The 14,005-nt window shown below is 43.7% G+C and overlaps 2 protein-coding genes and 1 long non-coding RNA gene across 4 annotated transcripts in view; 2 read left to right on the top strand and 1 right to left on the bottom strand.

Moving 5' to 3' along the window:
- The window catches only part of cnpy1 (canopy FGF signaling regulator 1), a 15,163-nt gene extending 10,976 nt beyond the window's left edge, over positions 1-4,187 (top strand). For both annotated transcript variants that reach the window (XM_087179575.1, XM_023427251.2), the window contains exons 4-6: positions 658-870; positions 2,399-2,495; positions 4,032-4,187. In XM_087179575.1, coding sequence (XP_087035701.1) covers positions 658-870; positions 2,399-2,495; positions 4,032-4,072 — 351 coding nt within the window. In that variant the 3' untranslated portion in view covers positions 4,073-4,187. The remainder of the gene's footprint in view (positions 1-657; positions 871-2,398; positions 2,496-4,031) is intronic.
- Positions 4,188-8,013: 3,826 nt separating this feature from the next.
- LOC111670512 (uncharacterized) lies at positions 8,014-13,195 on the top strand. Its single transcript, XR_002761875.2, has 3 exons — positions 8,014-10,347; positions 11,377-11,450; positions 11,933-13,195. It is a non-coding gene; the product is annotated as an uncharacterized LOC111670512 (long non-coding RNA).
- A 3-nt stretch (positions 13,196-13,198) lies between these two features.
- The window catches only part of LOC111670511 (homeobox protein engrailed-2b-like), a 3,702-nt gene continuing 2,895 nt past the window's right edge, over positions 13,199-14,005 (bottom strand). Inside the window, exon 2 of the mRNA XM_087179576.1 lies at positions 13,199-13,669. Within this exon, the coding sequence (XP_087035702.1) occupies positions 13,353-13,669 (317 nt within the window). The 3' untranslated portion in view covers positions 13,199-13,352. The remainder of the gene's footprint in view (positions 13,670-14,005) is intronic.

The raw sequence follows: 14,005 nt of genomic DNA on the forward strand, positions 1-14,005 counted from the left end.
AGGGGGAGGCAGGGGTTGAGGGGAGCCCAGGAGATGAGCTGTTTACCCTGCACTTGGCTCCTGTTGAGGCCTCCTGCTCCTCCAGCTCCTCCACTGACCCCACCCTTCTCAGGAAACCAACCCCTCCCTCTGGCTTTCTCCAGCCTGGTCAGAGGTGGAGAGAGCACCACCCTGTCCTCGCCCCCTCACCCCCAGCCGTCACCCCTGTCACCCAACATCCGCCCGGGGACGGAGGAGCACCTGTCTTGACCCGTCTAGACACCGCCGCCTCCTCAGAGGGGGGAGAGGAAGAGGACGGTGGAGGCTGGATGAAGAGGTGGGGAGGGTCTTCACACAGGTTAAAAGTCAGAGTTCGTCAGTGAGGAAGGAGAAACCAGCGGAAACAGGAGGTCACCATGACGACCTCTCCGAGGAAGACCACCTCTTCTTCCTCACCATGAGCAGAGCCTTTGTGTTGTTGCCGAGCAGCGACACAGGAAGTGTCAGCTTCATCATTATTATTATTATTATTATTATTATTATTGTTGTGTTTCGTTTCTGGACTCAGGACCTGATCCTGATCCTGGACTCACTCCACCAGCTGATCGTCTACTCTCTCTCTCTCTCTCTCTCTCTCTCTCTCTCTCTCTCTCTCTCTCTCTCTCTGGTTGTGACCAGGTTCCTTTCGCCCGCTCAGAGACTCACCTCAGCGAGCTGCTGGACGCGGTGTGCGGCAGCATGAGCGACTACGCCCTCCACGTGGACCCTGACACTCAGCACAGACAGTACATGAGGTTCGCTCCCAGGACCGGCGGGAACACCGGGGTCTTCCCCGACTTCAAGAACTTCCAGTTCGACGGGCCCGAGTCGTCCGAGGCCATGAAGTTCGCAGTGAGTGAAAGAGCAGTGTGATGAATAAACTGTGATCTTTAGAGACGTGTGGATTTACAGACCAGGACCAGGTTCCTCAGTTCTCAGGGTCCTCGCTGCTTTCAGACCAGTCACCAACTAAACTGTGTTTCTTCATTAAATCTGTGTGAATCAGTTGCTAGGAAACATGTAGCTCTGTCCAATCAAAAGCAGCCAACTGGATAAACAGGAAGTGTTGTAAAGTTACTGTGAGTTAACGGCCAAGGAAAAATTAAATAAAGTAGATATGATTTGATATAACACACACACACACACACACACACACACACACAGATAATATTGCTGTAGTTAGGAGTACGAGGGGACAATGTGATTGCATTAATCTCAGCAGTCTTAATTAATTAACATTATTATTATTATAATGTTTTATTAATCTGAGACACGTCGACTTACCTTTGTTAAATTTAATTTAAAATTATTGTTTTTACTGAACTATGATAATGATTTATTAATAATGTTTAAAGATCATAGAATTAATCTTTTAATTATTAATTATAAAATAATTCAGTTTAAAAAGGAAGAGAAAAAAATTATTTTTCACATTTTTACGAAAGAAATATTAAAACAACAAATATCGAAGAAATTTAAACATCAAAAAACAAAAAACAAATACTGAACAAAAATTAAAAAAAACTTCAAATCATTTAAAAGATTGTTTTTATTCATTTATTTTTTTAGTCTTTGCGTCTGTTATTTTACACCGACACACAGGTTCAGCTCAGGTGTGTCATCTTCTTCTACTCTCTAATTTCAGGTTGTCGTAGGTTTTTCCTGCAGGTGTAAATGTTCAGTACCAGCTCGTGTGTGTGTGTGTGTGTGTGTGTGTGTGTGTGTGTGTGTGTGTGTGTGTGTGTATGTACAGAGTAAAAAGGTTGAAGGTTGGCACATGATGTTGATGATGCTGAGCTGCTGCATCATGTGACCAAATAGATTTTTATGAATGAAACAAACGTGGTTCATGTTCCAGCTGTAGTGTAGCTGCACTGCGTTCACACGTCATAATAACTCGCAGCTCAACCTGAGTGTGAGTCCAGGTCTGAGTCTTCACTCTCTTCACCCTTCAGATCTGGGTTTCTCAGACATGTTTCTAAGCTGAAGTGAATCCTCATCACCCTGAGCAGGAGTTCATTTCTAACGTTGGAGCTAATTTCACATCACAGGTCGTTTGTGCGGCTGGCTCCTGCACAAACCCTGAAATAACAGACTCAGTGTCGCTGTCAGAGGCCGAGGCCGGGGTCGGGCTGTCGGTGAACGTAGCCCTGTGACCACCGAGCCGTCAAGATGGCCGAACTGGCAAAGAGAGGGAAAACATGGCCTCCACTCTGCAAACGCCGGGCCCACCATTGTGCGAAAAGATGTGACAAACAGTGTGTGTGCTTGTGTGTGTGTGTGTGTGCGTGTGTGTTGTGCTTGTGTGTGTGTCGTGTATGCATGACCGAGCCACCCCCCCAGGCCAATCCTTTCCTCTGCTCTTGTGTTTGTGTCTCAGTGTGAGTCGGTGGTGGAGGAGCTGGAGGATGATATCATCTCTCTGTTCAGCCGGGACGTGGAGCAGGTGCACGAGGAGCTCTGCAGCAGAGTCTCAGGTACCACGGCTTGTACCACCTACACACACACACACACACACACACACACACACACACACACACACACACACCTCACCCTCCTCCCCCCTCTATGGAATCAGCAGCAAAGTGGACAGAACAAAAAAGAGAAATAGTAGATAATGATATAAGAACAACAATTACAATATTTAAATATGACAAAAATAGCAGCAGAGAAAAGATATTGCACAGTTGGTGTGTGTTAATTATTGCACATGTTGAGTTACAACCTACATCTCCAACCAACCAATAGGAATGCAGCATGAAGTGACGGCTACATACGTTTATTCATCCTAAAAAAAAAAACACCTCAAACTCTCTCTTCCCTCTTCATCACCAGGTCCACATGCTCCTCCTCTTTGGACTTTTTTAATGCACATAAATAATATAAAATAATATAATATAATATTGTAGCTGATGGTTCGGGTGTTAATCATCGTTCAGTCTACAACCTTGAAAACCTGGAAAACACATAGAAAATGAGAGAAGAAGTATTAGACAGTGTTATATAGACAGTATTTTGAATAGGGCTGCTATTGGTTTTATTTGTCAGTGCTGTGAACGCAGCCTTGACGTCACATCACATGCTAACTGTGCTAGTTTTTATAGTACATATATATATATATATATTTATATATATATATATATATATATATATATATATATTTTAATAGGTAGTCTTTAGATTAACATATTCTTCCGAACTTGTTTTAAACTGTTGAATAATGCTAGCTACTAGCTTGTTTAGCCTGTAGCTAAAGGTTAAAGGTTTGAGGTTTCAAATGTAAGTTGATTCATTCCTGAGAGTTGATGATAATAAATGTGAAGCGGAGGTCACTGTATGTTAGTCAAACACCGGCTAAAGACTCGCTAACGGTTGTTTTTGCTTTGCTAGCAACTTTGTTAGCGTCACTTCAAACCCAATGCTGCGTTGTTCAGGTAAAACAGACCATAATATGACATGAAATCTTTAGCTGGGTGTGGTTAACCTGGTTAAAGACGTCACTTCCTGTTACTGGTAAAGCAGCTAAAGTGTGATAAACTGATGCAGTAAATAATCGGAGCTAATTCAGCTTTGAATCGTCGATTAGCTGTGAAGTTCAGTCTAGATTTGTCAGTAGGCCACTGTTTGTGTTATTGGTTCAGGCAGCAATGGTTGATATAATTAATGAGGAAAAAGATCAGTCAGATTATGAATTAATAATGATAGCTTTTATTTCATATGTTCATGTGATGAATTTGTCATAATTTCATCATTAATTAATCCTGTAATGAGACGATTTCATAGATAAGTAAAGACTGCACTTATTTAAAATCAGATAGGAACATATTGGTATATAGAGGGATTCCTGAACTCAGAGTGTTTGAATAGTGTTTAACACAAACTCACAATCTCAGAAATGATCCTAATGAACCGTCTGAACCTTCAACAGCAAATGAAATCTTTGTTACCGCGTCACATTAGACACGTCGACGAGTCCTGGACTCTGAGGTGTTTGTCTCTGCTCTTGGTTCCAGACTACTGCAGAGCCGGCGGCCACTCGAACGAGGAGTTGTAGTGTTTGACAGTCAGAGGACGGAGGCGGGACCAGGGACCAGCACAGACTGTAAAAGTTTTTGACGAATGATCGATTAAGTTTTTGAATAAATAAAAGAGGAAATCTTGACAAAAAATATTGTGCACTTTAGTTTCTGTCTGAGGTTTGAGACGGACGCTGATGTCGTATTATTATCAGACCCACACCGAGCGGTGAGAGACTGTGTTTGACATGCAGGAAATATAAGAATATTTTACATCAGCTGATTCATTTAAATGATATTTCATCTCCACATGTTTCCATCTGTTTGAAAGAAAACTGAAACACTAAATGAACTGAATGATGAATCAGTTAATTAAAGAGTTTTCACAGCAGTTATTCTCTGTTATTTCAGTGTGTGTGAACATGATGCAGGCTGTCGTTGTAAAACAGGAACATACATCTGCTTCTCTGACCACGTCAAGGTGTGAAGGAGACTTCATGAGGACTTAGGAAAAGATTCTGACTGCACTGATACTAGGATTTTATTTAAACTAACTATAACACATGCAGGATAAATCCTCCTTTACTGACAGAATCTAAACTAACAGGACTGAAATGTTGAAATAGGAAAATATAAATGGAGGAAGTTGAAGCTGTTAAAATAATTAAATAGAAATAAGAAACAGAGCAAGAAGTTTCCTGGCATTTGCGCTTTTCACATTTCTATACAATTGTTAAGTGGAGAAAATTATTTTTTGCTGTTTTTCATTTGGTGATTTAGTGAAATTAGATGATGTATAAACTATAGTATTTAGTTATGATGATGATATTGTTTTTTTCTTGTTTATTTTTTGATTTCCTGGCTGGATTTAAAGAGAATAAATCTATATTTATGGATTTGGGCTTCAGTTGATCAGACAAGGATTTCCATCAGTTCTGGATCGAGTCACAAACATAAAACAGTTTGTGTTGTTTCTACATTTACTTTGTTTCTGCGGAGGTGAAACTACAACGGTGCGTCGCTTTAAATGTTGCTGCAGCAAGGAATTGTGGGACGGTATTTTTCTCCCTTCCTTTCCTATAGGAAGCTCCAGTGTTTCCTAAGCTGAAGGAGATAGGAAACACTGAAGCTCCCTTCCTCATCAGTTAGAGACGTGGAGCAGCTCTGATACTTCCGGGTCATTTCACTCAGTTTGAACCTTCGGGCTCAGTGTTGCTCTTCAGTCTGTGCAGAACGAGCTGCAGCTGGACGCGAAGACGCAGGTTTCCTCTCAGACAAACCAGCAGGTGTACAGACCGGAGCTAACGCTGGAGAATCCTTTGTCTGATTGGAGAGGACGGGGCAGCAGCTGGCAGCTGATTGGCCAGAACACTGTGTATTGATATGCTAAAGGCCTCGTGTCCGCGGGGGAAGCACAGACTGTGTCAGACTGAGGCTCCTCTCAGCTCACTCACGTCTGTAGGTGTGTTTGCAGGAGACAAGACACCTGAGCTGGTTTCACAAACACACTTTGACTGTGTCTTAGATCCAACAAACAGTCAGACTTTTTCCAAAATAACAAAAATGGCCGACTGAGGAACAGCTCCGTCCTTCAGCTTCTGCTGCGGTAAACTAGTTGCATGCTTTTCCTCAGTCGGCCATTTTTTTTTTTTATATTGAAAAAAGTAAGAGAAGCCAAGAACTAAACTTCTTTACAACAGATGGATTTACACTCTATCTGATCTCTCACAGTCTTTGTGAAAGCAGCAGTGACCTGCACAGGTGTGCTGATGAAACCATGTTTAACAGGGTCATGGGTCGTGTTTGCTCATTAATGAGATTGTGGTGAGGTTTTGGGATTTATTTAAGTTATTTAACTGTGTTTCCTTTAATAAGTTTTGGTAGTTTAATGTGAGAAGTGGCAGTAGAGCTGCAGAAGAGTATTGTTTTAAACAGATCTAGGGGGAGGGGCTTAGCGGTGCGAGGCTGTACTGACTTTGACAAGTTGGATATTTGTCTGTTTTTTTCCCCTCGCTGTTTTTGTAAATAAAAGCACCTCAATCTATTTTTGTGACTCAGGCCATCCTGTTCTTTTTCTTAGACAGTGGTAAACCTCCACTCAGACTAGTTACATCCCTGTTTAACCTTGACCTTTGACCTTTAGCCACCAAAATCTAATCAGTTCATCCTCGAGTCCAAGTGAACGTTTGTGCCAAATGTGAAGAGTTTCCGTCCAGGGGTTTCTGAGATATCGTGACCTTCGAGCTTCAGGTCGTAGTTTCACAAACAGACCAGCCAGAGAGAGAGAGAGAGAGAGAGAGAGAGAGAGAGAATTCATTCATTTATAGATAATGACGCTCTAAACATTTAGCAGCACGTCCTCTCAGCCACGTGTCATCAGCAGCAGGTGTTTCTCCACCTTTACAGTGTGTCCTCTGCTTGTTGCTCCGACTGCAGCAGCAGTATCTGCTCCTCCCTCCCTGGTTTCCTCTCCGCCCGGGGATTGAAGTCACAGTAGGACCCGAACAAGCTCATTGTGTAGCTGCCTGTCTGGAAATGTCAAGGAGCCCAGCTTCCACCCCTGACTGATCAAGGGTTACCAAGGTGCTGACTGGCTCCAGGGTGACAGACGCCCCTCACACCCGCTAACTGCTCACACAGCTCAGTGACTGACAACAGAACTTTTCATTTAAATACAAAGCTGCTCTGAGGGCCTGAATATATAATCACACGTATAAATATATTGGTAGGAAAGAGGGAAGTGAATGAAAACACGGGGACAGTTGCACAAAGTGTCTTAACTTAAGATTTTCCCTAAAATAAAAAACACCCTTAACTCTCCTCCTTAAGGTTTCCTTAAATAATCACTTGAGTATTTCAGGTCTGATACTGAAGGAATCACTTAAAGTCAGTTAAGCTGTCGCACAGAAGACCTTAGCAACGGGGGGCGAGACGATATAGGTGGGATGTTAACCGGTATCACAAGTGCTAATGCCAGAAAACAAACGGTCTCCATGGAGACTGAAGAATCTTACCGCTGTAAAATCTCTTTCACTGCTGCAAATGCCTCAACTTTTACTAAAGTAACTCCCTCAGCTGAGGAGAAATTCAACCTTAAGTGTCTTTACTTAAGTAGAAAGCTTAAGGTGCTTTGTGGGTCGTATGTTTGTCTTTCCTATCTTTAAGGAAATCTGACAGGTCCAGAATCACAAGCAGTCACATGATCAGGTTGGAAAGAAGCTAACGCATGATGCACAGGTAGCTCACCTGGTTAAAACGTCCAGCCCAGACCCTTCCCCTCTCCTCCAGCTGCTCGGCCTTTAACCAGAACCAAGAGCCGTGACCACGTCAGTCCTGCTCCAGCCTCCTCACGCCGGCTGCCAGGACCTTTTACCATAGATTTAAGATTTTATCGATCACCTTTAAAGCTCTCCTCGGCCTCGCTCCCGGTTACATCTCCGACCTTTTTAGTTCCGCACTCCCCAGTACGCACCTTGAGATCCTCAGGTCTTTTGTCTGTTGCAGAGACCGGACCCCGAGGCGCCGGAACAATCAGGTCGGCTGAGTCTGTGACCTCCTTTAACCTTCCGACGTCTGAGAGTCATTTCTTGATTTCCACATTATCGCTGAAGGAACTTGCATATAAGATCAAACTTAAGTGTTTTATATCACAATATTGCTGAAATATTGCAAAATGCTGAAAAAGTGAAGCCCAGTTTTTTTTAATTCTTGTGAAAACAAAACTCTACGGATGTGGATGAATTGTTTTGGTGCTTGAAAAATCTTAGGTTCATAGAAACAGCGCAACATGTGAGTAAAATAGCAGATAAATGTATAATAAATGCCTAAAATGTTGTCTGTCACTTGAACCAAATATTTGCAGGCCTGTTTAGAGGCCTAGCTCCGCCTCTGGGTCACGTACATTACATCACAGTCATGATAACGTCCCAGTTTACACCCTTGATAGAATCATATGCTATGACCTTTACAGTCACTAGATCTCAACCAGATATTGGAACGATTGGAGGGAGACACAGGGACGACTGTGGGGAGATGTCTTTAAACAATAACAAGTGTGTCCAACAGCGACAAGTGCAGAGGACACGGACCCTGACACACCTTCACCACCGCAGCCGTGACATCATCAGAGGGTGAGTTGGTGATGTGCAACAGTTCATCGGTGGAGCTGCAGGGGGCGCCGGCCGGGGAGACGCTCCTCCGGGTCGCGTTCATGTTGGAGGACTCGTTGTTTTTCAGGCTGACAGGTCGGTCACAGCGGCCTGGAGAATCAGTGGCTGAGCTCAGTGTCTGCAGACTTTATGACGGAGGTTTATCAGAGGAGTCTGATTCCTCCATGTTGTTTTTAATAGAAACCCTCTGAGACAAAGTGTTCCTTCTATCCTCGTACTCTGATACCATAAAGTTTGGTCGCTGAGCTGTGGCATTAACTTGTATTCTAACAAGATTAAAATATATTTGTCCTGGAGATTAGCATAGTTAAGTCTCCCTTTTTTTTGGCTTTCGGGGTGGCAGCAGCAGGCTTTGATCAGTGCAGCGCGGCGAGGCCCAGGCTTGGCCCGGCCATCCGAGGCCTGAGTGTGAAATTGGTCTGATGTCATCCCCCATTCTCCACCTTCAGCAGCTTTTAGCCACCGTAATTATATTTCCGCCACAAAGCCCCCGTCCCCTTCATTCCATATTCCAAGTTTGACTAGGAAGCGTTTGGAGAACTATGGCTAAATTACTCAGTGGGGGGAAGGGGGACTGGATGGCCCGTCTTTTGTCCTTGGGACACATGGGACATCAATACTTAGTGATATGTACTTTTCTTTTCTCTGCTCGTCTGCCCTTTGCCTCTGCCTGTTGGAGAGGTTAAGTTTATGACAAGGGGACGAGTGAACTCTGGGTAAAGTAGATGTTTTTAGGGTTTTCCCTGGAAACAACAGGAGCTGCTGCTGAAGCGTGGAAGGTTTAAACGGGACAGTGGCTCTGGGTTTTTACTGCTGCTGCAGAAACCGCAGAATAAATACAGCTGCGGGTTGACTGTGTCGTCGGCTGTGGAGACTACAGCTGGAAATGAGCTTTTTCTGCTGCGATGATGTTCTTTAAAATGCACTGTCCCGTTCTAATAAAGAAATTATTAAATAGATAGTGTCGTCATCTGAAGATCTGGAGTGTGATTGGTTTGAGACGGGCTGTGATGCAGTTTGTCTGATGCTGGTGCTTGTGTCTTCAAGTCAGATTGTTTTCAGCCACTAGAGAGGAAACCAAACTGAAAACCATCATCAGAGTATATACACTAACCAATCTGCAAAGTTCATATTACATAGTCACTCTACCACTAAGGTACTTTTACTGATCTCTGCCCAGCTCCCTCCCTGAGGGTGTGGCAGTGGTGCATGCTGGGAGACAGAGTCCTGTCACCTGGTGGTCTCAGGGTCAGGAGCACGACCACTGCAGAGGACGGCCCTGTGTTTCTGTAACACTCAAACCAAACATGTTGTGTTATGTTATGTTATGTTATGTTATGTTATGTTATGTTATCTTTCCGAGGGTGAAGCTGAAGGAGCTGCTTCATCTGCCATTTTTGGGCCAGGTGTGCAGAGGTGTGGAAGGAGGCGGAGTTAAACGTGCTCACCTGACCGTCTGAGGAGAGATGAGGGGAGAAGTCAGGAGGAGAAACACTGACACAGCGACACCTTCATACTCTTCCTGTCTGTGAGGATTCAGTCCAAACAAACTTCATGTTTTACAACAGAGTGAAATGAAAAATTCAAAAAGTCACTAAAAGCTTTTGAATCAGAACCACATACGGAAAAAAAGATTAAGTTATATTAAGTGTTTAAATGTGAACCAAATATAAAATCAGAGCCTCGTGTTGAATCTGGAAAAGCCCTGATCTCCACAGTGGGAGCCGGAGAAGGAAAACATGTCCGTTTCTCACCATTTCTTGGCTGCAGTTTTGTCACATGCTGCTTTTTGCATGGACACCCAAAGCATTTTGACCTTCATCCAGGTTCTCTGCCCCCCCCTCCCAACCCCACCCCCCTTCAGATGACAACCCCAGACTGTGCACACAGACCCAGCTCCAGCTCTCTCCCCCTTTTCCTCCTCCGAGTCAAGAGTAGCCGGGCTCATCGAGTCAGCAGCCGTTGGGCGTTACTTCCACATACAAGCAGCTAAGAAAGGAAATGCAGATGAGGCTCCTGCAGCCATTCACAGGCTCCAGGTCTCTGCTGCTGCTGCTGCTGGACGAGTCCCAGACAAACTCTCCGGCTCTTTGTTGGTGGATCTCCGCTCATTTCCTCCACGTTCACCTCGCTCACACGCTCAGGTAAACTGCACACACACACACACACACACACACACACACACACACACACACACACACCTCAGAGTTTTAACCTGAGACTTTTCTACTGAGACAAACAGATGAAGAGACGGGCTGATGACTGAGGGGTCATCCGGTCAGGTGAGAGCTGCTGGATCGATCAGTGTGAAACAGACTGAAAAGCCTCCACAGACTGTTGAACGTCCATCTGAGGTCACAGATGAAGATGATGATGATGATGATGATGATGATGATGATGATTAACTGAAGCCTTTTTATCCCTGTGTTGTTGGTGATCATGTCACATGTTGCTGATTGATTGACTTCATTTCCTGTAGACCAGCGGTCTCCAACTGGTGGCTCGTGAGCTCCCAGTAGCTCACTGTACAAACCAACACGACTTCACTCAGTAAATCTGCTCTAAATGCAACTAAATACACACACACACACACACACACACACACACACACACACGCCCATTCAACACCAGATCAGTCAAATGAGTTTGTTTACATCGGATCAGCTGTAGGTGATATACAGTGAAGGCAACACTTCAGACAGAAACTAAACCTTTCAACAAACAGGAAATATGTTGCCATGGATACAGTGAGGTTTTTTTTCAGCTCATGTTCGTTTACGTTTTGTAAAATGAAGAGAAGTGAATTATCTATTTAAGTTCATTGGATGAACTGACATCTATCACTGACTGAGGAGCTGCTGCTTCTTCTTCTCTGGTTTCTGATCAGATTCATGGAGGTTTATTTACAGTGTTCTCGTGTCTGTGTTCAGCTCCGACTGAATCATGACTCACATTTTTGTCTGATGTGAGTATCACATGTTTCTGGAAGTTGGTATGTGTCGACTTGTTCAATGATCTTATTGATCTGATGCAGTTTGGAGATCAGTTTCAGTGTTTGGATACGACGTGAATATAAAGACATGAGGAGCTCTCAGCCGCTTTTATTTTGTTGAAGTAGTTCAGAGAGTGAAACAGGTTGGAGATCTGTTGTAGACTGACGTGTTGTTGTTCAGGGAATCAGTACGATGTCATCTGATGAAGAAGAGGACAGAGGAAGACCTTGTCCTGCAGCTTCAGACACGTTGATGTGAGTGAAGCTCTGCACTGATAAACACCTCTAAATGTCCTCACCCTGAGTCCATGTCACTGCTGTCCCGTCACCAGCTCCTATCTCTGAAATATCAACATCAAGAATTTATAATAAAAAAATAAAGATAAAAATAAATGTTTTTTTTGTTTTGTTTTTTTTTGTTTTTTTGTTTTTACTTTTTTAAATGTATTAAACTCTGAAAACATGAAAAAAATCAAACATGGAGATTTATTTTTTCACTGAGCAGCAAACTTATCACATATTATTCTGTTTTTATATTTCTATATAAATATATATTATTTATTTATTTATTTTTAAGGTAAATGTAACACGTGGGTCAGCTGCACTGTAAATATCACATTATAATCTGTTATATTTAAAGTTTATTAACTGTGATTTTTATGTAAATAAAGAAACAACGACGTCACATTAAAATTTCAGATAAATTATCAATAATACCTCATTTGTATTTGTCACAGCAGAGACACAGCTTGTTGTGTCCATGCCATCATCATCCAGATGTTTCAGACCTTCACGTCAGATAAACACCAGAGGTTTTCCCTCCTTTGTAAAACATGTTTCTTTCCGGCTATAAAATAAAAGCACGACCTGAAGAGTCAGATTTGCATTGTTGTCGTTTATTCACCATCACACCATCACGATATAAATTATTTACATGTAGCATATAAAAGAGAACAGCTGATTATTTCTTCTGTAAAAATCCTGATATGAAAGCGCCGCTGACAGAAAAGCTGCTGCTCTGACTCTGAAGGTTTCAGCTTGACTTTAAGGCAGAAGCTCGTTCACGTCTGGAACTGAAATAAAAAACATTCACAGCATTTGGTTTGGACCCAGAGAAGATGTTGCATTCAAACACAGGAGTTATTGCAGGAAAATAAGTTATGTAAACACTGCAGAGCCCGCGCCCACGGGCCTCACATATCCATGTTATTATAAATAAGAGTACAGTGGTTTTTGTCACTGTTTGAACCCGGTCTGTTTTCTGGACCGGTCTGTGCTGCAGGTCCAGGGTCTGGCCGCTCAGTGAGACCCGGTTCTGGGACCGCAGGGGAAGCGGTTTAGGCTCAGATTGGAGTTTTTGTGCTGGTCATTTAACTGGACAACTTTTCAAAATAAGTGTTGTCCTACAGCTCAACAGAAAATAAAAAGGAAACCAGATCCTGCTTTTATTTTGAAAATCCGTCGCTACTTTATAAAACCAGGTCAAAGAATCATTTTTGTTACATTGTGATCATTGTAGACTCTGTGACGTCACCGTTCATTACAACAAACTGCGGCGTTACATTCCCAGATCTGAGGCGCGTTTCGCGCCTTTTAAAGGCTGTAGAAGGCAGACAGCAGGTAAACACACACACACACACACACACACACACACACACACACACACACACACACACACACACGTAGGGCTGTAGTGCGCGTGACCTTAGATGTTGTTGACTTTTCCCGCCTCTAAAAAGGTCAGGTCTAGAGTTCGGCCTGCTCTTTTTGTTTGGCGGGAAAGTGATCAAATATTGTTGATTTTTTTTTTTCAATGCATCTTAATTGAATTAATCTGGATCTGGATCTGAACCAGTTCAGGTCGCGTCGCTCTGTGAACATGTGACTGAGGTCTGCGTGCACACCGAGGCCGGGTCCAGGCCTACACCTCTGACTGACACGTGAACGCAGCACCATCTTTGACCCGGATCAGACGTCGTCGGCACTAAAGCCCTGAGTACACGTAACTGCACACACACACACACACACACACACACACACACTGAAGACAAACCAAAATCGTCTCTGGTCTGGTTTTAAATATGAATGCTGGTACTGAAGTGGTTTTATTGCATGGTTCGGGACCCCCCCTCCTCCACTCCTCCCCCTGGGCCTCCTCTAGTCGCTGTCCGACTTGCCGTCCTTGGACGCGGCGTGGTTGTACAGCCCCTGCGCCATCAGGTGCAGCGCCAGAGAGTTCTTGTTCCCGGAGGCCTTCTTGATCTTGGCCCGTTTGTTCTGAAACCAGATTTTGATCTGGGACTCGTTGAGGCCGAGGTCCCGGGCCAGACTCTGCCTCCGCTGCTCGGTCAGGTACCGGTTGTTCTGGAACTCAGTTTTTAGCCGCTGCAGCTGCTCCGCCGTGAAGGCCGTCCGGGGCCGCTTGTCCTCCTTACTCGGGGTCGGGGCCTTCTTTGGTTTGCGGGATCTGGGCCCTGGAGCAGAGACAAAAACCACATCCGGGGGTCAGAGTCAGTACAACCACAGAGTATAAACACAGACCGAGCAGCTGATGCTTCTGATCACAGCTGATTATTGATTATTAGGAAGTTTATTTTGGTGTGTGACACCTGAAGTCAGAGACTCCGGTCCCTTACAGCGGGACTGAGACTGAGACCACGTTCCCACAGTCCCCCTCACACAGGTCCTTCAGGTGTGGCACAATAATATATATAATATAATAATAATAATAATTATTATTATAATAATAATAATAATAATAATGATAGTAACATATTGTACACGGTACTTTTCCACAGATCAGACCACTG

This window comes from Seriola lalandi, unplaced genomic scaffold, assembly GCF_002814215.2.
Source record: "Seriola lalandi dorsalis isolate HSWRI2012SDOR001 ecotype SW California unplaced genomic scaffold, Sedor1 jcf7180002054856, whole genome shotgun sequence".
NCBI classification, from domain to species: domain Eukaryota; kingdom Metazoa; phylum Chordata; class Actinopteri; order Carangiformes; family Carangidae; genus Seriola; species Seriola lalandi.